At 35.6% G+C, this 25,041-nt stretch overlaps 1 protein-coding gene across 6 annotated transcripts in view; it reads right to left on the bottom strand.

The window, feature by feature from the left end:
* The window catches only part of STAG2 (stromal antigen 2), a 136,717-nt gene that overhangs the window by 48,854 nt on the left and 62,822 nt on the right, over positions 1 to 25,041 (bottom strand). For all 6 annotated transcript variants that reach the window (XM_037154117.2, XM_037154122.2, XM_037154120.2 and 3 more), the window contains exons 3-7: positions 23,969 to 24,047; positions 18,142 to 18,306; positions 12,313 to 12,409; positions 5,734 to 5,810; positions 3,326 to 3,530 (exon numbers count right to left, since the gene is read on the bottom strand). In XM_037154117.2, the coding sequence (XP_037010012.1) occupies positions 3,326 to 3,530; positions 5,734 to 5,810; positions 12,313 to 12,409; positions 18,142 to 18,306; positions 23,969 to 24,047 (623 nt within the window). The remainder of the gene's footprint in view (positions 1 to 3,325; positions 3,531 to 5,733; positions 5,811 to 12,312; positions 12,410 to 18,141; positions 18,307 to 23,968; positions 24,048 to 25,041) is intronic.

Here is a 25,041-nt window from a genome sequence, read left to right as displayed (position 1 = left end):
TGCTTGCTCCTTCTCATCCCCTTCTGGCACCCTTATGATGTGAATGTGGGATCTTCTGAAGTTGTCCCAGAGACTATTTCTACTATCCTTGTTTTTTTGGAATATTTTTTTCTTCTTGTTCTGATTGGTTGTTTTTTGGTTCCTTATGTTCCAGATTGTTGATTTAATTCTCAGCTTTACCCACTCTACTATCATTTCCCTGTAAGCTGTTCTTTATTTCAATTAGTGTATCCTTAATTTCTGACTTGATCTTTTTTTTTATGCAGCTGAGGTCCTAAGTTCCTTGAGCATCCTTATAAACAGTGTTTTGAACTCTGCATCTGACAGATTGCTTATCTCCATTTCATTTAGCTCTTTTTCTGGAGTTCTGAACTGTTGTTTCATTTGGGCCATGTTTCTTTGTCTCATTTTGGCAGCCTCCCTGTGTTTGTTTCTAGGTTATTACGTGGAGCTGCTATGACTCCCTGTCTTGGTAGTGTGGCCTAATGTAGTAGGTGTCCTGTGGGGTCCAGTGGCACAGCCTCCCCATCACCCACCCAAGCTAGGTATTCCAGATATACCCTACTCTTTGTAGTTGAGCCTTGATTGCTATTGGCAGATCAATGGGAAGGATTTATCCAGGCCAGTCAGCTGGAAGAACTGGCTGTGACCACTGACCACTACCCTCTGTCCTCTGTGGAGGATCAGCTGTACAGAGCAGGGTGGTGGTACTTCATTGTAGTCTGTCATATGTCCAACTGGGTGTGCAGGCCAAGGTCAGCCTCCACCTGTGTTTTGCCCTAGGCAACCTTCCCGAGCTAAGAAGCACCATCAGATGGCTGCTACTTGTGCTGGGCTTGGACATTCCAAGGTGAAGCCAAGCTGTGAAACTAATCTGTCCTATGCTACTTTGTGGCCTGGGGCTCACTTAGTCCAGGTGTGGCTTGCTTAATAATAGGATTTAGGAAGTTGTAAAGCAAGAGCCCCGACTGGCCATTCCTGTGGAAAAGCAGCTAGGGTGGGCCTGTAATTTGGGTGGGCAGAGTCCCTGGGGACCCCCCCCCCAGGGCAGGTCAAATAGTGTTAGCCAGGTTGATGGACTCTCAGATATGGCTGCAGCTTTCTGGCCCTGTGCCTTTGTTGTGAGAGTTTAGAAAAGGGACAATGCTCTCTGCACACCTTTGGCAGGACACTTCATTTTCTCCCAGTGAGCCTCCGGTGCCTTTCAAGCTGCTATCCTGTTGTTGAAACTCAGAGGGAGTAAGTCTGAGTAGGGGAGTCCATTTGTAGGTTCTTTAAGAACTGTTTGGAGCTTTAGCAGTTTCTTCCACCAACTCAATCCTTGTTGGCTTTTGCAGCTGGAAGTTGTGGGGACTTATCTTCCTGGCACTGTAACCCTGGGCTGTGGAGCTAGGACTCCTCACTCCAGGTATCCCTCCTGAATTTTTACCCAACGCACGTGGATATGGGACTAGCCTGATCTGCGTCTCCAAACTCCCTACCAGTCTGGATGGAGGTCATTTGTTTAATTCCATAGTTGTCAGACTTCCACTGAACTCTATTTCTGGAGGTTCTGAGTGATGGCTATTCTGTATTTTAGTTATAATTTCAATGTGGTTGTATAAGGAGGTGAGCCATATCTACCTATGCTACCATCTTGGCTGGAAGTTCAAAAATTGTATCTTTTATTTTATGGAAAAAACAGGCATTTTGGCCAACCCTACATTATCCCCATTTCATTCATGAGGAACCAGAAACTCAGAAAGATTAAGAAATTTGCCTCAGGTTATGTAGTTCCTATAAGTAGGATTCAAAGCTTGTTAATCTGTGTCCAGACTATATGTTCCCTTATCATCTTTGTTTCAGAAATCAAGATTCACCTTCCAAGTAAACTGTGGTTCATACAGCAATTAGCTATCTCAGCAAAACCCCCCCAAAAAAGAGGGAAGCTGGGTGCTTTATGTTATTCTACAGTGTATAAAAATGTTGGGAGAATTTTACCAATATTTTAATTTATTTTAATTCTACTCTTTTACATAGCACAAAGACAATGGTCAAATTATGACTACCACACAGATAAAAAGTCCAAAGTTCAAAAGTGATATTTTAATAATAAACCAATGAGACTTCTTTCAGTTCACTACCTTCTGTTAATGAACTCTTGCTACTGAGACAATACTCACTGCCTGTGATTTAAAACTTAATAATGGAAATATCTGACCACTTCATGCTTTCTTTAGCTCACTCGAGGCTATTTCTCAGACCTGGTTCATTGCATGACAGAACATAACACTAAATCAATTTGTGCCTGTTGTCTTCCTTTAAAAGAGATTCACAATTTTCTGCTCTGAGCTATTTTACATCCTCAGCAAACCAGTTTTTCCTAATCTAAATTTATTCACCTTACATTGTCACACTTGTTATAATGTACTTTACCCATCAAGTTCTTAACATTAAATACTACCTAAACTCATAGAACAAGATCACATTCATATTTTGTGACTTTGAATTTAAAAACAAAAAACTTACAAGATTATCTGCATAGGACTTAGTAGAAATACATCTTTAATTATTTGGGAAAATACTCTAAAGGGAAAATAAATACCCCCACACTTAGAGAATGAAAAATAATTCATAGATACTGTAACTATAGAAATAATCAATGCCCATTTGATTTATTCAAACGCAAATCAAAAGGCACATATCCTATAATAATGTATCAATAATTTTACCTTTAGCACAAAGGAGAAACCAAAAGATTTTATCAACATAAACACCAAACATCACTGTTTTAGAATTATGCAATCCATTTCATTAAAATTTAAAGATCTAAAGAATTTGAATCCGCCTAAAGTTTCTCAGAAACAGAAGAAAAATCAATTTTTTGTGATGTGGTTACAGAGCAAGCATCATCCTACAGGGACCATCATACCAGGAGGGACTATACACACCAGAGATAAAATAAGAGTCACTGGGACTACATACCCAAAATGACTGGCTGTTTCCAAATCTGTTGTCCATACCCTCCTTGATAAAACATTTCATCTTTCAAGAACTCAACACATTCCTATCCAACTCTTCCCTTTCTGTGACATAATATTCAAGTAGGTTTACCACAAAAAAGTCACTATATAGTAATGTAAGTATGCCTTCACAGAACCAAAACTGAAAATACCATCCCATGCCCAGTAATTCATGTGGGTTGAAGGAGAGGTGAGTGCCCTCCTAGTGGTTACTTTATAAATAAAATTAATTAACTGTGTCACTATTATTTCATTTCTTTTCATAGAAATTGTTTTCATCAGTAATCTTAGGAAATACACAGAAAACATTTCTAAATACTGACCTGCCAGGGTGCTTGTATGTCGAAATGCTCTGACTTGTGAATCAGACAATCCTGTAAGAAGTGAAATGACTGTATCCATCATGTATTCATCATATATGATACTATATTGACACTGCCGTACTAATACGCCAATGAATTCACAAAAACTGGATTTGAACTTCTTCCACTGAGGACCGGCCATGGTAAGTGGATAATCTCCACTATCCTAAAACAAAAAATTGAAAAAACTGTTTCATTTAAAGCACATGACAATAACATTTTACTTGGGGTTTTTTTTTTTTGTTTTCATATTTTTATTTTTCATTTTGTAATTTTTTTTAAAATTATTTTATTGTTGCAAATTTTACTTGCTTTTGAAATATCTTAGGTAGAAGCTGAAGTGACTCCTCTATCTCACATTTCTCTTTCAATAAAATCCTTAAAGTAGGCAGGAAAACAATATGCAGAGGCAGAGGTACCTTTGAGCACTTTTTTTTTTGTTTTCATATTTTTATTTTTCATTTTGTAATTTTTTTTAAAATTATTTTATTGTTGCAAATTTTACTTGCTTTTGAAATATCTTAGGTAGAAGCTGAAGTGACTCCTCTATCTCACATTTCTCTTTCAATAAAATCCTTAAAGTAGGCAGGAAAACAATATGCAGAGGCAGAGGTACCTTTGAGCACTTCTGCTTTTATTTAAGATCAAAAGAATTATTCTGAATTCACTTTAACCAATAAAAATATGTCAATTACTCAGTTTAAAAATAAAAAGCCTCTCCCATCAGAGTAAAACACTATTCTAATAAGCAAAGATCTATTTAAAAAATTTCTTTAGAACAAAAGCAAACCAATGTTATATTTTTAAATGAATTCAAAATGATGAAATAATATTCTCAGCCAATCTAATAGGTTGATGTATGATTTATAAATAATGAAAAGATTACAATGCATGTTTTCATTAGCTTCAGGACATCAAACAGTCAATAGACATAGACAACCAGGTAATTTTTATAGAAATGAAATGTAGCTAGTATAGCCTGGAAAGACTGGTACTCAAATACTCTTCCATATAAAGGTGGAGTACTCTTCAATATAGCTACAGTGAGAATCTCCGTAATTAATTACAAACACACAAGTCCTTTAATATAAAAGCAGAGACCGATACCAAACACACAAGTCCTTTAATATAAAAGCAGAGACCAATACCATATATTCAAAAAGAATTTCTGAGAAGGGTATCCTAGAGACTAAAGATCATTGTATCAGTAGTTCAGTAAAAATTTTTAACAAATGCTGTCATTACAACAGTATTTGAAAAATTTTAAACTATGCCATATATAAGTGGTACTATTTCTCATCTGAGAATAAGATAATACTCCACAAAAAGGTTTTTTCCCCATATTTTCTGGTTGACTCATTTAAGTCACTATATTAAAATATATCATCTTAATTGTAGTTAGCAACTTGGTTGGCTAATTACTTTCAACTCGTATTTCAGGATTTTTCTCTCAAACAGCTGTTTCCTTTTAATTAGAAGGTTCTTGCTAAAACATTTAATATTAGAATGCTGAAATAGTACCATTACTCATAATTACCTCTTAACTACTTGGAGACTGATTAATAGCACTTAGTGATCAACAAAGCCATTTTAACAACTCTTGTCTATCTTTTAGAATGACAGTTGAAAGCCCCTTCATCAGAGTAAACAAGGAAAAAATGATGAAATTAAACTCAAATGAGACAAGGGTTTCTACTAGAAAATCCACAGTGAAAAATTCTGAAGAGTAAAAACTACTGGTGTTTTAAAACTACTGGTGAAATACAGCTGTGAACAAATAAAAATCCCTGCCCTGAAACAGCTTACATTATCTTTATCAGTAACAATACTTCAAAGACACCACATTGATGAAAGGACCAACTCAAGTCTAAGCTACTATTTATTTTTGTTGTTCTTATTCATATTTGAAACATAAAGGAGATTTTAAACTAAATTATTTATGTGTGTATATGTACATATAGTCCTTTGCCTAAACTACTGGTCCTCTAGATATTCACCAAATCTTCCTTTAACAACATTCCAAGATATGTTCTTAGTCTCTAAACTTTATTCTTCCTTGATATTTCAATTTTTGACAATAATAATAGCTACCATTTATTAACTTCTGTGTGCCAGGCATTATAAAATGCTAAGGAATTTTTCATACACAACTGAATTTAATCTTCGTAACAGTCTTAATAAGTATTATTAGCACCATTTTACAGATGATGAAACTGATCCTAAGACAACTTGCCCAAGGTCACATTGCCATCATCTGATTGAATCTGATGCCAGAGCTCTTATCCATAACACTCAAAATTTAAGAATACTTTCAAGAGTGAATCAACATCAATATGCATAAAATTATCAAAACATTTAGAGTAATTTACCTCATCAAACTCTTCAGTCATTTTTCGAATTATTTCAGAGTTCTGCATATGTCTAAACATTTCTGCTGTGACAACTCCTGAAAATTGCAAGTATGAAAAGTTAATACATGGAAAAATGAAAAAGAGAACTTTTAAGTCAGTCTCTAATACTAAAATGTCTACATTCACATCATAAGGTATAACTCTTCAGTAAGTGACCTTAACTGTGATATGCGACCTTATAAATGAAGTGCAAATCCCAATCTCAGTGTGCACAAGAAAGCAACCCCACACTTCTGACAGATATCTCTTCTAGCAGTGTGCCTTGGCCATTTGTGCCTGACTTACTTTACTCATGCCTACAATATGTATACTGGCTTAGTTCTTTAATGTAAAACATATGTCATCAAGAATGACGCAGCATTCAGAGTATTATTTAAGACCTTGAGGATGAACCTAAACTAAAGATAATAAGGGAAAGAGTAATAGTTGGTAGAGTTAACTTTAGCCAGGATTCTTCATTAAGCACTACACTTTATGTAAGATGACTAAGATCCCATCTTTCTCTAAAAGAGTTATAGTTCTTGCCCATCCAGAAGCCTATTACCTAGTTGGAAGTTTAAATAAACAATAACCTAAAGAAAAGGAAGAAAAATAAAATATCAAGGTAGTATATTAAAATTCCCTAACATTGAGCATGGGCCTGCAAACCAATGGATAACGGTTCGATTCCCAGTCAGGGCACATGCCTGGGTTGCAGGCCAGTTCCCGGTAGGGGACGCACGAGAGGCAACCATACATTGATATTTCTCTCCCTCTCTCCTTCCCTTCCCCTCTAAAGATAAATAAATAAAATATTTTAAAAATATATGTAAAAAATGCCCTAACAAATAGCAATGCCAAGAAAGCCTACAGCTCAGCCCACCCCACCAAAAAAGGTAAGATTAGCTTAACTCTGGTGTTTCAGTGAAGGAATCTTAACAAGGATATTCAGGATTTTAAAGAACAACTGCAGAAGAGAAGAGAAAGGCACATTACAAAAAGCAGTAAAGGCTCTCCAGGTGGAAATCAAGTATCAGAAAGGGATTTCTAGGGAAAAATCACAAAAAGAAAAACACCACAGGAAAGAAGATGCATATGAATTTCCAATAATGTGGGTGCCAGATTAAAAAAATTGAAAACTGGATTTTTCAAAACCAGTTCTTTAATTTTTATAGAAATGAAATGTAGCTAGTATAGCCTGGAAAGACTGGTACTCAAATACTCTTCCATATAAAGGTGGAGTACTCTTCAATATAGCTACAGTGAGAATCTCCGTAATTAATTACAAACACACAAGTCCTTTAATATAAAAGCAGAGACCGATACCAAACACACAAGTCCTTTAATATAAAAGCAGAGACCAATACCATATATTCAAAAAGAATTTCTGAGAAGGGTATCCTAGAGACTAAAGATCATTGTATCAGTAGTTCAGTAAAAATTTTTAACAAATGCTGTCATTACAACAGTATTTGAAAAATTTTGGTACCTTATTGGTATCGATGAATTATCTTTCTTGCCAATTTTATTACTAGAAATGTCATAAATATAGTAATATCTAAAAGAAGAATGTCTTAGCATAGGAAGATGAAATTTAATATAACAATTACATATAATATTTCAATTGGCCAAGCTACCTTTTGCATATGCATGTACTTGTATGTATGTATAAATTTAAAAACAATAAGAGTACTCCTGGCCAAGATGGGGGCATAGGTAGATACACTTTGTCTCCTCACACAACAAAAAGAACAACAAAAAAATTAAAAACAAAAAGCACCCCAGAACTGCCAGAAAACTGAACCGTATGGAAGTTCAACAACCAAGGAGTTAAAGAAGAAACATTCATTCAGATTGGTAGGAGGGGTCGAGACAAGTAGCGAGGCGTGGGGGGTGGGGAGGACTCAGGGTGGAGAGGACTCACAGGAAGACAGCAGCTGGAGGACCTGGGGATCCCACATTTGCAAATAAAGCCTCAAAACTTCTGACTGAAACACCTCTTGGGGTTGCAGCAGTGGGAGAAACTCCCAACTGCATAGGAGTTGGAGAGACACACAGGGTCCTACAACGTACACAAACCCTTGTCACCTGGGAATCAGTACCAGAAGGGCTCACCTTGCTTGTGGGTAGCAGGGGAAGTAACTTAAAGCCAGCCAAGAGCCCGCAAGTAGCACTGTTCCATCTTGGACCCCTCCCCCACATATACCATCACAAGGCAGTGACATGGGTTGCCTCACCCTGGTGAATATCTACGACCCCACCCCTTACAACGTAGTAACAGGCACTCCGAGACAAAAATATATGGCCCAAATGGAAGAACAGATCAAAACGCCAAAAACAGAACTAAGCAATGAAGAGACAGCTAACCTATCATATGCAGATTTCGAAGCACTGATAATAGGATGCTCACAGAAATTGTTAAATATGGTCACAAAATAGAGGAAAAAGTGAAGGATATGAAAAGTGAAATAAAGGAAAATGTACAGGGAACCAACAGTGACAGGAAGGAAACCAGGACTCAAATCAACAGTTTAGAGCAGAAGGCAGAAAGAAATATTCAACCAGAACCGAATGAAGAAACAAGAATTCAAAAAAATGAGGAGAGCTTTAGGAACCTCCAGGACATCTTTAAATGTTCCAATGTCCGAGCTAGATCAGGAGTGAACCATAGAAATGAAGATCACGTGAAGGATTAGCAAGAGGGGAGTTGGAGAAGGAGAAGGGGGAGAAGGTACAGAAAATAAGTAGCATAGACAGTAGATAGAAAATAGGGGGGAGGGTAAGAATAATAGGGGAAATACAGAACTTGAGACACGTGGTAATGAACTAAGGGGGGGAATGGTGGGGGAGGGGTGTGCAGGGTAGAGAGGAATGGAGGGGGGAATAGAACAAATGTAATGGCATAATCAATAAAAAATAAAAAGGCATACAAAAACAAACAAACAAATAAATAAAATGTTCCAATGTCTGAATCATAGGGGTGCCAGAAGGAGAACAACAGCAACAAGAAATTGAAAAGTTATTTGAAAAAATAATGAAGAACTTCCCTAATCTGGCAAAGGAAGTAGACTTCCAGGAAATCCAGGAAGCTCAAAGGTCCCAAAGAAGTTGGACAAGGAAGCACACACCAAGGCACATCATAATTGCATTACCCAAGATTAAAGTTAAGGAGAGAATCGTAAAAGCAGCAAGAGAAAAGGAGACAGTTACCTACAAAGGATTACCATAAGACTATGAGCTGATCTCTCAAAAGAGACCTTACAGGCAAGAAGGGGCTGGAAAGAGGTATTCCAAGTCATGAAAGGCAAGCACCTACATCCAAGATTGCTCTATCCAGCAAAGCTATCATTTAGAATGGAAGGGCAGAGAAAGCACTTCCCAGATAAAGTAGAGTTAAAGGAGTTCATCATCACCAAGCCCTTATTGTATGATATGATAAAGGGACTTAGAAAAAGATAAAAAATACGAACAGTAAAATGACAACAAACTCACAACTATCAACAACAAAGCATATAACTAGAACAGGAACAGAACCATAGGTATGGAGATCACATGGAGAGTTATCAGCGGGGAGGAGGAGGGGAAGAGTGGTACAAGGAATAAGAAGCATAAATGGTAGGTCCACAATAGACAGGGGGAGGTTAAGAATAGTATAGGAATTGTAGAAGTCAAGGAACTTATATGTACAACCCATGGATTTGAACTAAGGGGGAGAAATGCTGAAGGGAGGGATGGTACATGGAAGAGAGGAAATAAAGGGTAGGAAAAAATGGGACAACTATAATAGCATAATCAATAAAATATATATTAAAAATAAAAACCATTAAACATCATACTCTCTTCTCAACCCAAAATCTGAAAAGAACAATTGATACTTGAACTCCTTGTCTATGGGCACACAATTTAAAACTTCCCAGTAGAATAATAGAACCAGCAGGGGTAGACCAATAACTAACATCCATTGAGTTTACTATGCGCCAGCCACTTCACATATGGATTAGCCCTGGTAACATGCCTATGAGGCAGGCACTATATAATCCTGGAAAAGAGGTTAAACAATTTGTCTGACATTATCCATTTACATCATGATGCACTCCCACAGATGAAATCAATTTCTAATGGTGCTGTGAAAGAGCTTGTACAACATCAAAGAACCAAATGACTGTTTAAACATATTAACATATTTGGAAGATACCACCATTTCCTTGGCTAAAGAAGAACATTCTAAAAAATCTTTTGAAGGCTTTAAAAAATTTTTAATCTAGAGTCATGGATATGTCTTCAGACCCCTTCTATAACTTACGCCCAGGTGCTGTAAACTTGGCAGTGCTAGAGAGCACAAGTAAACTCAATTTCTGAAACAATTTCTATGAAATAAGTATCTATAAATAAATCTCAAAGCAAACATATTGCATATATTTTGACAAATGTCCATTTCCAAAGCTCTTCTTATCTGACAGGCCCATATAATGGCCAAAAGTCAAAATTAAGCAGAAGAGGAAATAGTAGATATCACAAAAATCTATGCATTTAACTCCATCGGCAGGTGTGAATTAGGACATCAGGTCACACCCCACTGCCATAAAAGTGGGTGGGACATGAAGTGAGACTGCTAGGAACTAGTAACTTAAACAGTGACAGCTGACAATGGAGAAAGAAAGAAGGGAGGGAAGGGAGGGGAGAGGGGGAGGAAGGGAGGGATGAAGGAAAATTGAGAAGAGACAACTGATGAAAAGAAGAGAAAAGAGAGAAGAAGAGAGAAGGAAGGGAAAGGGGAAAGGGAAAGGGGAAAGGGAAAGGGGAAAGGGAAAGGAAAAGAGAAAGGAAAAGGAAAAGGAAAAGGAAAAGGAAAAGGAAAAGGAAAAGGAAAAGGAAAGGAAAGGAAAGGAAAGGAAAGGAAAGGAAAGGAAAGGAAAGGAAAGGAAAGGAAAGGAAAGGAAAGGAAAGGAAAGGAAAGGAAAGGAAAGGAAAGGAATGAAACAACAATGACGACAGATTCATCAGAGAGCAGTCTAGAGCCATTCAGTAGTGCCAAATTCCCTCCAAACCTCAACAGTCACAGAAGGCACAACTATAGTAAAGTAAAATAACCAGTGCTCATAATGACAATCCTGAAGCCAGAGGTAAAGATTCAAGTATATTGTATACACTTAGAGAAGTTCCTAATTCATTTATAAAAGAAGTCTATCAAATTAATTTTAATGTGTTTTCAAAGTACTTAATAACCTTAACTTTGATTATATGGTAAATTTCATTGAATGGATCTTTCTTGATGTTAAAAAAACATTACAGCAGTATTTTAAATCTATCCAATAATTTTAAGTTTTCAACACTTTAAATTTTTACAAATCTTGACAACCTGGTTTATGACAAAGTATATCCAAATGTTGAGTTGGCAAGCTCTTTATTTATAACTACATTGATGCCAGGAAAGGAATGAATCTGATAAAGGGAAAATGCATGGACTGTGGCCTTGAGTGAAATAAGCCAGGCAGTGAAAGGCAAATACCATATGATTTCACCTTTAACAGGAACCTAAACAACAAAACAAACAAGCAAAATATAATCAAAGACACCGAAATAGAGAACAAGTTGACAGTTTTCAGAGAGGAGAGGGGAGGGAATTTCAGGGTAAAAGGGGAAGGGTTTACAGGAACTAGTATAAAGGACACATGGACAAAAACTAACGGGGGTGGAAATGGGAGGGAGCTGGGGAGCACTGGCGGGGTGGGCTGGGAGGGGAGTAAAAGACAGAAAACTGTACTTGAACAACAATTAAATAAATAAATTTAAAAAAACAACAACCTGCAATTCCGAAGCCTAATTAGGAAACTAAGACTGACCATACTGTGGTGTTACAGGGAAGACTGAAGGTAAAAAATTAGAATTGCAATTCATCAAATTCTTTCTGACACCTGTTCAGCTCTTCTGCAATCAACCTTACATTTTCAAAGAATACAATAAAAAAAGACATGCTTCTTGATTACATAACACTACCAACAGGTACCTATACACTTCTACTGCAGAAACACTAAACATAGACCAAAAACGGTAAAAACATTTTAAAATAAGACCCCACTTGCCAATCCAGTTTTTCTAACTTGGGGAAGAAAAACTAAATATCAACAATACCTTATTAACTTACTTATTTACTTAAGCACTTGCTTACTCACTTACATTCAGGGTACCTTTTAATTCCCTACACTATACAATTCCCTGCCATTTGAATCTGTATCTCTTAATTATCTTCTGCCTCCCTTCTTAACCCCTTTCTTTGTTCCTAAAACCAGATGCTGAAAGTGGAAAATATAGCTAATAAAAGTAACATAACTATAAACTGCCAATTTTTTAGTTAACTTCACATAGGAATGCAACTGCCTCAACAGAGTTTCTCACTTTGTTCTTTGTTCCTTTTCCCTTATGCATTTTGCATGGTTATCATGCAAACAATTCAATGTGTTGGCATTACTTTCCATGTAAACTACTTATATATATTTAGGTGAAAGGAAAAACAGACCATTTGAAAACATTCTGCTCCCAAAATAAAAATATCCTTACCTTTACAGCCTGAACACTGAATAAAAAAGTTGATGAGGTCAAGAAGTGCTATGTCTCGGTCATGCTTGTATGACTCTATCCAATCATCTACCACCGACTACAGTAAAGGGAGAAAAAAACTCATTAGCTTTTCCTAATATTCTAAGAATTAAATTTGATTAAAGTCACTACAGTTCAATATTAAATGGTATCACATTACTTCAAATTAATATACACATACTTGTATACAAAAATTTAAATTTTAACCATAAAATAGAATCAAATTCAGTAAAATTGTTACCTGATAAAGCATAATCACTTTTATTTCATTTTTATTACATTACTAAAGGTATCCTAGAAAATATTAAGTAACACAGATGTCTTTTTGACTAAAATACTGACTAGATGTTTAAATATTAACACTACAACAGAATAAAAATATTTTAAAGAAGTGGATGCATAACAATGTTTTTCAACAGTGAGCCCTGAGAACCATACATAAATAGAAAGGCAAACTGAAGAAGACTAACTAAGCAACAGACTGAAGGACAGAGAGTTCATGGATCCACAGACTTAATACTGCTAGATAAGAATACTCTCCAAATTGATCTATAGACTCAGTGTAATCCCTATCAAAATCTCAGCTGGTTTCTTAGTAGCAAATGGAAAGCTGATCCTAAAATTCTCAAGGCAATGCAAAGGATCCAGAACAGCCGAAACAATTTTGGAAAAAGAAGAACAAAATTAGAAAACTCAACTTCATGACTTGAATACTTACTACAAAGCTACATTAATCAAAACAGTGTATTAGTGCCCTGGATGGTGTGGCTCAGTGGATTGAGCGCAGGCCTGCGAACCAGGAGATGGTGGTTCGATTCCCAGTCAGGGCACATGCCTGGGTTGCAGGCCAGTTCCCAGCAGGGGACACATGGGAGGCAACCACACATTGATATTTCTCTCCCTCTCTCCTTCCCTTCCCTTCTAAAGATAAATAAATAAAATCTTTTAAAACATGACAGTACAGTATTAATGTAAAGATTAATATGTAGATCCAATGCAATAAAATTGAGAGTCTGGAAATAAACCCTTACATTGATGGTCATTTGATTTTTGACAAAGATGCCAAGACAAATCAATGGAGAAAGCCTAGTCTTTTTAACAGTGGTGCTGGTGTAACTAGATATATGTAGGCAAAAGAATGAACCTGAACCCTGTTTTCACACTGTATACAACACAACTCAAAATGGATCAAAGATATAATTTGTAAGAGCTAAAACCCTACAACATTAAGTAAATCTTTGTAACTGCTCATTAAGCAAAGTCTTCTTAGATATTACATCAGCAGCACAAGAAACTAAGAAAAGCTTAATCTGACTTCTTCGTAATTAAAATTTTGTGCTCTAAAAATTAATAAATAAATTTTTAAAATAAATAAAGACAGTAACGAATGTTGACAAGGATGTGAAGAAATGGAACGCTAAAGCACAGCTGGTAAGAACATAAAATTCTGCTGCCACTTTGGGAAAAGTTTGGCAGCTCCTCAGAAAATTAATGAACTACCATATTTACCCTGCAACTCACATCCTAGAGTATACATTACCCAAGAAAAATGAAAATATGTATCCAAACAAAAACTTGTACAAGAATACTCTTAAGAGCATTATTCAGTCTTAATAGCCAAAAAGTGGAAACAAACCAAATATGCATCAAACAATGAATGGATAGATAACATGTTAGACATATTCATATAATGGAATATTATTTGGTGATTTAAAAAGGGCAAATTTATAATACATGCCACAAAATGGATGAACCTTGAAAACATTATGCTAAGTCAAAGAAAGCATCAAAAAGGACCACATATTGTATGATCTCATTTACATGAACTGTCGAGAATAAGCAATTTATAGAAAGTAGGCTAGTGGTTGCTTAGACCTGTGGAAGATGAGGATAAACCTAATGGCCAAGGTTTCTTTCTGGAGTATTAAAAAATACTCTAAAATTAGATTGTGGTGACAGCAGAACAACTCTGAATATACTAAAAACAACTAAATTTATATTTTCAAGGGTGAATTTTACGGTATATGAGTATATCTCAATATAGTATTTTTAACATTAGGGCAGAACTAAAAAATAAAAGTAGTACTTTATTCCTTTGGGAACAGAAAAGGAGAGCACAAAACAGACTAAAATTTTTTAATAAAACAAAATGTAAAAACTAGAATATTAAGAGTCCTGGCTGGTGTAGCTCAGTGGATTGAGCACAGGCCTGCAAACCAGAGGATCGCGGTTCAATTCCCAGTCAGGGCACATGCCTGGGTTGCAGGCTGGTTCTCTGCAGGCCAGTCCCCAGCAGGGGACACGTGATGTTTCTCTCCTTTTCTCCTTCCCCTCTAAAGATAAATAAATAAAATCTTAAAAAAAAAAAACAACCTAGAATGATAAAGATAGTATAAAGAACAAAAAGTCAGAAAATGTTTAAGTATATACCAGCCCTGGCTGGTGTGGCTCAATGGATTGAGTGCTGGCCTGTGAACCAAAGGGTCACTAGTTTGTCTCCCAGTCAGGGCACATGCCTGGGTTGCAGTGTACGCCCCCAGTTGGGGGCGTACGAGAGGCAACACATCCATGTTTCTCTCCCTCTCTTTTTCCCTCCCTTCCCCTCCCTCTGAAAAGAAATGTTTAAATTTTTTTACAGTTATATGCCAATAAATATAAAAACTGGGTACAAAATGAATAAATACGTACAATTTGATGTACAAAAACAAGTGATTATGCAATATAGAAAAGAAAAAGAAAATATTATCTAAGACTTATCTGACTCAGACTGACTGAAGATATCCTATAAAACTAGACTTACTTTCTAAACTTCAATCCTTTACTGTATTTTACAATAGCTTGTGTATGTTAACTAACTGAATTTATAAAAGAAGTGTGTTTAAGATTTTCCGAATATGATAGGGAAAATAAAGAAAATGCATTATGCAACTATGGGGGTTTTAAAACATGGATCCAAATTGCCTGACATTTCCCAAGAAGTGGGGTCTATGTCCCCTTCTCCAAAACAGTGCAGTAGAAATGATCCTTCCAAGATTAGGTCACAGACGGCCATTGAACTGCACTGGGCTATGGAAGCACTAGAAAACTAGATACTTCTTGCTGCCCAGGAATACTCTCTCCAAACCCAGATGCCACATGGAAGGACCCAAGGCAGGTCTTCCAGATAAAGTTCCAGCTGAGCCTAGCCTCCAAATCACTGCAGACTAGGTACCAAACATGAATAAAGAAGCCTGCAGATGATTATAGTTCCTGTTTATGTCACCTACATGCAATCAAGCTATCTCAGCTAAAGACCCAAGCCATCGTGGATGAGAACACACATAGCCATCCCTATTTAGTTCTGATATTCTAGGCCCACAGAATCATTAAACGTAATAAAATGGTTGTTCTTTTATAATACTAAGTTTGGGGTAGTTTGTTAGGAATCAATAAATAAATGGAACAAGGACTATTCTCATCAATAAAGATATAAAAATATTTAATGAAATCTTACAAAAAGGTCATTACAGCACATTAAAAAGTTATTCATGAAGATCAAATAGGGTTTATACTAGGAATACAAGCCTGCCATAACCAAAATAGAAGCTATCCCATTGAAATGTATTTTAAATTTTTAATCATCAAAGTATGCTAAGAACTTATTCAATAAAATTCAGTATCTATAAATAAAACTCAATAGAACTAGGGACATACACATGGTTTTTCCTTTCTTAAAACATAAGAACTATTTTGAAATGAAAGCTAGTCTTGTACTTATTCACTCTCACTTATAATTACTGAAATAGATCGATCCCAGGGACAGAAAAATTGAATAATATACAGTACCTGATCAAGGAATTAACAACCTAGAAGCAAATTCAGACATATGCATAACTGTAATACACTACACTAAGTGCTATAATGTAAAGAGAAGAATAAGAAATACATTCAATAGGAGAAGGAAACAGCCCAAGAATGCTTCTCAAAAGAAGAGTGACGTTTGATTTAGTCAAGCCTTTGTAATATAGAAAGGATGAAAAAGGCTATTGCAGGCAGAGAAAAATAGGTCTGGGGGCAGAATACAAACTGTGGCTCAAGAATAGTGAGTATCCCCCCCAAAATCTGAGCTGAAATGCTTAGATAAGGAAAAACTCTTAAAAGTTTGTAAACAAAAGACTTCCTTAATCAAATTTGGTGATAATGCAAGCAGAGGTACACAAAATAAACTGCAAGTGGACAGAGGATTTACCAAAATGAATGCAGAGATACTATGGGCATTCAACTTTCAAAGGGGAAATCATATTTAGAAACAGAAAAACAAATGGCTTAAAGGTATAATTTTAATATATGACAAACCATAAGTAACACAAAAATCAGAAAAATGTTCATTCTTTAAATACTGAGATAACATTAACAAAAATTAAATATAAAAGGCTAAAACATCCTATTTTATACTATAATTTTCTGATGAGCCAAAAAGCTAAACAAAACCCTACAGACTAGACAAGAATAGAATAGCCTAATTAGCATGGATATACGTTAAGGTTTCTTATATTAACAAAAATGAAAGATATCAGAAAAAAGATTAATACGTTTAACTATGTATAACAAATACTACAGAGAAAAGTAGAATATAAAAATAAAAATATTTAAAATAATATAAATAAGACAATTTATCCCTTTGATAAAATTAACCCAAAATGGGAGGAACTAAAGAAAGAGGAATAATTTTTTAAATTAAGGAATGACTAAATAAACTACAGCATAGTAACATAGATATTATTTTTAATCTAATGTGCCCACAACATAATCATTTAAACCATTAAACAAGAAATAAAACCACACCCTAGTCACGAATATGTGAAAGCAAACCATGTATGAATAAACAAAGGCAAATTCGAACTTAAGAAAATATAATGTTATGCACAACTGGTGATAGCTCAAAAACAAAAAATTCTTTTTGTCTTACATGTAAAAAATGATCTTTAATAGTTCCAATTGATAATTGTAAAATTTATTTACAAAACCACATGTACTCAGATAAATCTATTATTTATAAACAAGATCTGCCTTTCACTTATTCATTAACAGAAAGCTTAAAGGGCTAGTTCTCCCTAACCCATCCATGTGTGCCTTTTATTGATTAAATTTAATTCTATGAAGGAAAGAAACCACTGCTTACAGATTTTATAAATTAAATAACTTTATGAAGCATATATATTCTTTGAGTATAGTGCTTATTCAATATTTTAAAACCATATGGGTTTAAGCCTCCATTATAAAACCTAAATGCTATTGTCATATGATTGATTACACAGAAGAAACAAAATTAGGATGATTTGACATGGATATATAACTTTTTGCTCTTCTGCTAAGAAAAAACACAAGTAATAAAATTTGTAATCAACAACAGTAATCAAACATTCAATTTGCTACAGTGCAAAGTGATAATATTAGCTCAACCAAGAATTCTATATGGGCAAAGGACTTCATATTTTAATGGTGCCTATATAAATTCAGAGGAAATTGAAAACTCATAGTCAGGGTTCACACCAGCATATTTTTGACCAAATAACTTTTTAATTATATGTCATTAAAAGAAAATAATGCAGCAGAAAATGATTCCACACACTGCTTAAAGGTCTTATGTCTAAACAGACATGTCCCTAGTTTTCTGACTAGTTGGTTGCTTTTTTTCTAATAAGCAGTATTAGAAAAATTATAAAATCAATTAGAAAAACTGGGGATATATTTTCTACAACTGAAGTTTAACATGTACAAATGAACTGGGAAGAACATGATAAACATTACCTGCATAGCACTCTTGCCCATTTTAACAACTTCGAACAACATCATGTTTTCCACGCCATTCTGTTGGTGATGACCATTCATTCGGTTTGGACCAGAAGGAGGTTTCCCTCCTCCATTTCCACCTTTGCCCTTTTCTCCTGGGCCCTTTTTGCCTTTTTTACAAGTCTGCATAAAAACATAAGTTGGTTAGGTTATATCGTTACCTTTGAAGAGTTCAAATTAAAACTACAGAACCAAAGAACTGGTTACATAATCATGCCTAAACCTAAAGATTAGTGCCATACATGTCATATACTGTATTTTGCCATGTATAATCCATTCCCATGTATAGAAATCCAATTTTTTGTGCACATTATACATGAGATTATTATGCTCACAGCAGGCAATCATTCTACTCATGTACAATATGGATCCTTAGTTTTCCCTAAAAAATCTGGACAAGAAAGTACTTATTATACACAGCAAAATATGGTAAAATGATATGGTAAAAAGAGGCTGCTGTGCCAGCCTCTTTGTGGTATTGTTTCATTTATACTACCATGTATACCACATAACACTGTGATTAGTAGCACAGCCTCCCGCCTACTGACAGACTTCATGAGGCCAAACTTCTGCTTCCATCAGCTGAGTGATCTTAGGCAAGTTACTTAACCAAGCTATGCTTCAGAGAGATTTCTAATCCGTAAAGGACGAATAAAACTCTGCCTACTTTATAGGACTGCTGCTTTATCAAATAAGTCATACTTAGTTTAACATTTTAGCTTGATACCTATTGTTAGCCTTATAAATCATTGCAGTGCACTGACAAAAGAATTCTCAATAATATAAATAGGTATATCGACCTCATTCTTGTCTGGGCCCTCCCTCTAATACTTACTTATCATGAAAATTCAAGGTATGTGAACACTATGGAACTATAACCCCTTTATACGAAAGTTGCCAATATTGGGGGTAGAGGGAGATTCATAAATCAGTGAAAAGGTTACCTGTATGTCTGAGTTATAAAATACCTCTCACAGCTTTTATACCTTGTTGAAGAAAAATAAGTCATTCCCTAAACTCAGAGTTCTCATTTCTACAATGCCAGATTTGTACTAAAATCTTTAGATTAGAATACATCATTTTCTGTGGTCTCTTTTAGACCAACACATTTCTATGACCCAGAGCAAAGGTTGGCAAACTTTCTGTACAGATAGAAATTAGGTTTTGCAGGGCACATAACTGGTCTGTCATGTTCTTTGTTTATTTTTACAAACCTTTAAAAGTGTAAAAACAATTCTTAGCTCATGGGCAGTACACAAGAACAGACCACAGTTTGCAGACCGCTATCTGTAGCTAGGTCTACAAATTTATTCCCACTGACAGCCTGTATGCTTCTATACTTTGTCCTATAAAGGGTCCCTCCTCCTCCAAAACAACCCTACTCTTAACTATGTCAAATCCCTTCCTAACAACTGAAAAATATTACTGTTAATTTACATTGTTTTGTTAATGATATTCGGTCTTTGTGAATCTAAGTCATTAATTCTTTTTTAAAAGATTTTATGTATTTACTTGTAAAGAGAGGGAAAAGGAAGGAGGGGAGGGAGAGAAACATCGATGTGTGAAAGAGAAAGAAACATCAATCAGTTGCCTCTCGCACACCCCAGACTGCAGACCCAGCCTGCAACTCAGGCATGTGCCCTGACCAAGAATCCGACCTGTCACCTTCAGTTTGCAGGACCCAACCCACTAAACCAAACTACTGGGGGCTAAGCCATGAATTCTTCATTGTAGAATGAAAAGGCTTTTTTTTGTCCCCAATAAAAGGATTTTCAGAGACAACGGTGAAAGAAAAGATCAACTACAAAGCGTACACTAGAGAAGTATGAAATGTTAATTAAAATGGAGCTATAGGCCTGCCAATATATCTTCTAGGGCAAAGGAAATAAAGGGAAAAAATGGGACTACATCAAACTAAAAAGCTTCTGTATGGCTAAAGAAACCATCATCAAAATGAAAAACGAACTTAACTGTATGGGAGAAGATATTTGCCAATGATGCATCAGACAAGGGTTTGATCTCTGAAATATATAAAGAACTCATACAACTCAACACCAAGAAGACAATCTAATTTAAAAATGGGCAAAGGATCTGAATACATACCCCTCCAAAGAGGACATACAGAGGGCTCATAGACATATGAAAAGATGCTCTCAACATCACAAGCCATTACAGATGCAAATTAAAACGACAGTGAGATATCACCTCAAACATGTTAGAATGGCCATCATTAATAAATCAACAAACAAGTGCTAGAGAGGATGTGGAGAAAAGGGAACCTTAGTGCACTACAGGTGGGAATGCAGACTGGTGCAGCCACTGTGGAAAACGACATGGAATTTCCTCAAAAACATAAAAATGGAACTGCTTTTTGACCCAGTGATTCCACTGCTGGGAATATACCCTCAGAATTCTGAAACACAAATTCAAAAGAACTTATGCACATCCATGTTCATAGGGGCACTATTTATAATAGTCAAGTGCTGGAAACAGCCTAAGTGCCAATCAGTAATTGAGTGAATCAAAAAACTATGGTACATTTACACAATGGAATACTACACAGCAGAAAGAAAGAACTCCTACCCTTCAGGACAGTGTGGATGGAACTGCAGAATATTTTGCTAAGTGAAATAAGCCAGTCAGTGAAAGACAAATACCATATGATCTCACCTATAAGAGGAATCTAATGAACAAAATAAATGAATGAATGAACAAAATAGCACCAAAGGCATGGAAACATGGAAAACACTGAAAGTAACCAGAGGGGAGGGGGGAGGTTGATAATGGTGGAAAGGGGGAAGGTACTAGCAGGGGTGTCCAACCTGCAACTTCTGGGCGGCTCAGGATGGCTATGTGGCTCAGGATGGCTATGAATGCGGCCCAACACAAGATCATAAATTTACTTAAAACATTGAGATATTTTTGTGATTACATGTTGTAATGCATTTAATGTGTGGCCCAATACAACTCTTCTTCCAGTGTGGCCCAGAGACTCCAAAAGATGGATCACCCTGGATGAGACAAAGCCCATGTATGAATGACCCACAGACATGGACAGCAGTGTAGGAATTGACTGTGGGAGTGAGGAGGGGGCATGGGCAGAGGAGGTCAAAGGGGGGAAAATTGGGACAACTTTAACAGAGTAACAATAAAATGATTTAATTAAAAATGGAGCTATATGTTTGCAATTAATCTATCATATGCTTCAATATTCCCTGCTGGTATGAAAAACTAATTAGTACAATTAAAATGGCTCAGTGGATATGATGTGCTAGAAAAAACACAATGTGCAAAGAGTTAGGATAATACAGGGAAGTACAAGAAGAAAACACGCTAACCTGAGTTCAATCATGTAGAGGGAAAAAATCTGAAAACAAAACCTATGAGGTAATATACTACAATGCAGTGTTGTTTAAACCTTTTCCATCTCATGGCACACATGTAACTAATTACTAAAATTCTGCAGCAAAAAACAAAAACTATTGTATTTTTTGCCAATCTGACAAATAATAGGTATAATTTTAAATGATTAAAAAAAAACATAGTAATTACCTACCCTTTTTGCTCCACAGCAACTTTAAAAAAAATCAGGTGTCTATATGTGTATATAAAGATTTCTGGTATGCAAAATTAACCAATCAGACATAACCTTATTATGTGATATGATGCAAGTATTATAAGATCTATATATGTATGGTGCAAGACAGGGCATTGACACTGAAAAGTTATTGTTGAGCCCTGGCTAGCGTAGCTCAGTGGATTGAGCAAGGGCCTGTGAACCAGAGTATCGCAGTTCAATTCCCAGTCAGGGCACATGCCTGGGTTGCAGGCCAGTTCCCAGCAGGGGACTCACGAGAGGCAACCACACACTGATGTTTCTCTCCCACTCTTTCTCTTTCCCTTCCCCTCTCTCTAAAAATAAATAAATAAAATTAAAAAAAGAGTTATTGTTGAGACAGTCATCTTATCTGACAGTCTAAGGGAAAAGAGATCAGAGACGCTGAGTAAATAGTCAGGTATTGCATGTTTTAAAAATTATTGCAGCGCACCAGTTGAAAATTGCTGCAATAGTGGATTAAAAGCACCATCTTTCAACAGATGTGAGCTCAAATTCCTTTTTTTTTTTAATTATTGCTGTTCAAGTACAGTTGTCTCCATTTTCCCATCACCACCTTCCCATGTCCACCTTCCACCCTCAATCCTTTCCCCCTTTGGCTTTGTCCATGTGTCCTTTATACATGTGCATTGATGACCCTTCTTTCCCTGTGATCCCTGTCTCCCCTCCCCTCTGGTTACTATCAGAAATTCTTTAACCACTGAGTTCTCTGGACGTCAAGTTTCCTACCTATAAAACCAGGAAGACCTCTATTCCACAAGGCTATTCAAATATTAAATTAGATAACATGCCACAGTGCATGGAATATACATAGTATAGTGTCAAACATGGCAGTTATTGTTATTATAATCTATGATCTTACCCACAAAATTCTCACTCACAGCAGTGGCTATAGAAAGTTAACCAAACTGTAGCACAAAAACTTTGGGGAGTCCTCTATGCTGATGCCACTGTGATTTAATTTACAAACTGGGAAAAGACTCAAAGTCAAAAGTAGAATTCCAGTTTTGCAAGATGGTTACAAAACGAGAAAAATGATTATCTAATGAATAAACACACTATCCACTAGAACTTCTGGATGTCTTTGGAGAGTCATGAGTTATTATTTTTATTCATTCACACTTTTTCTCTCTCAAAACTACTTTTCAAGGGATTATGCATATGAAATTATGAAACATGGATTATGTGTACTCTAAAATAGTGCTACATGAGCTAGTTAAATAAATTATGTTCCATACACAAAATGGGATCATACCACACCATTAAAAATTACACACAGAAAAAATTCACTATAGGAAAACTGCTGACACCATACAATTGAGTTTTAAAAGCAAGCTTGCATAGTATGATTCCATTTAAGTAAAATTCTGTGTTTGGGTTTATACACAGCTGTGTGTATGAAAGTATGTTCACCAAAATGTTTAAAGGATACATTACCTCTGGGTGCTAGGTTCATGGAAAAATTTTGCTTTGTTCATTATACATTTCTGTATTAAACTTTTTAAAAGTATATGTGTCATGAGGAAATACAAATCCAAAATGCTGAACAGTAACATGTCATATTTTGCCCACTATATTACACACATGCACAGAGTTAAATGTACTGAAAACAGCAAAATGATTTAACCATTAGCCAAGTTATTCAGAGTCCTCAGGGTACCCACTCATGTTCTAAACTTGGATTCTATTGACTCAGAACTTCACTTGACATTATTTAGAAAAAGGAAAACTATTGTCCATAGTAAGCCATTAGATATAAACAGGTTGCAGGTTACATGTGTAGGGTGCTTTAAGAATAGCTAACTGTATTTACTGTTTTGCTTTCTAGTTGACTACTGATATGTAAATAAAAATGCCAACAGAATTATCACATTTTGCTTAGTATACTGTGCTTTACAAAATAAACTACTAGAAACAATGATGTGTTATTAATTTCAACTTTACACTCGTAGAAGTAGATAACCAAAAGGTACTTGACCTGTAAGCCCAGAAAGCACATGTGTTTAGAAGGCTTCCAATACCAATCAGAAAAAAAGGCATTTTTAAAAGATAACAACATATGAACTATAACTAACACAACTATATATATTATATACATAATTATGTATGTGCACATATGTATATGAATGACCTTACAAATCAAAATAAAGTCACATGTTCTATACATACTTTTCCTTTGCCTTGCTTTTGGTTTTTTCCTTCAATGTCTTCAAAATCTGTGTCAGAAGAAAAATGTGTTTCTGACTCCCTGTAACAGATAGATAACCAATTATTTAAAACCTCGCTTAGAAATGTAGATGGAGTTTCTAATTTTTGCCATATTTTCTTTAAGAAAAAAGGTTTGGTTAACTCGTTACAAAACTCCCTATTAGCCTTACATGTAATTAAGGTGATTTTCCAAATCATACCATAGCTCATTACCAAACATATAAAATTACGTAACCAATTACAGAAACGATAACCTGAAACACAAATGTCTAAACATTTCTATACTTTGTTAATTTTTGACCACACAAAAACAAAACCATAGGAACTAGGTGTTCTGCTATAATGGCTGGTTTCATTTTCTGACTCCAAGACCACAGTGCTCAGGAGAAACTGTTTAAACACCAGGCACTAGATTAATTTTATTAGAGAATTTTAGCAATACTCAAGTTTCTCTGTCCTCTACTACCTCACTCAAAAGCATTTATAAATCTAGGTGTAACATGTATTTCTGAAAGGATATATAAAACCTTATTACAAAGTAAATCATATGAAACACAGTAGAAAAGTATATAAATTGACCAAAATCCTTTATAAACTAGAGATGGTGAGCAATAGTCAGAAGAACTGGTTCTAGTTCTAAGAAAGTATGTGATCCTGGACAAGTGACAATCTCTCAATCTTCTCATCTATAAACAATGCGTATGTAGGAAGGAATGAAATCTCTGAAGTCTCTTCAATCTCCATAATATAAATCTATAGTTCTCTGAATTGTGCCTTACGGTGGAGTAGGAGGAATGTTTTGTATAACCTGAATATTCTTCCACATACGGAAACAGACTAATTTAAATACATATATGTCATGCTTCCTATATGTTAATAAGCACCTATCTAAACAATAGTAACATACCCTCATTTAAATGCTTTAAGGCACGGTATACTTGGTATTTGGGTCACAATGTATTTTAGAATTGAGCCACACCCATAAAAGATGAATGTGTAAATCTAGTACCAGATTTGCTTAAAATATATGGATC

This window comes from Artibeus jamaicensis, unplaced genomic scaffold (genome assembly GCF_021234435.1).
Source record: "Artibeus jamaicensis isolate MK-2021 breed Jamaican fruit bat unplaced genomic scaffold, CSHL_Jam_final contig_240, whole genome shotgun sequence".
Lineage (NCBI taxonomy): Eukaryota > Metazoa > Chordata > Mammalia > Chiroptera > Phyllostomidae > Artibeus > Artibeus jamaicensis.
The sequence above is the reverse complement of the archived record's forward strand: the minus strand, read 5'-3'. Positions and strand labels throughout refer to the sequence as shown.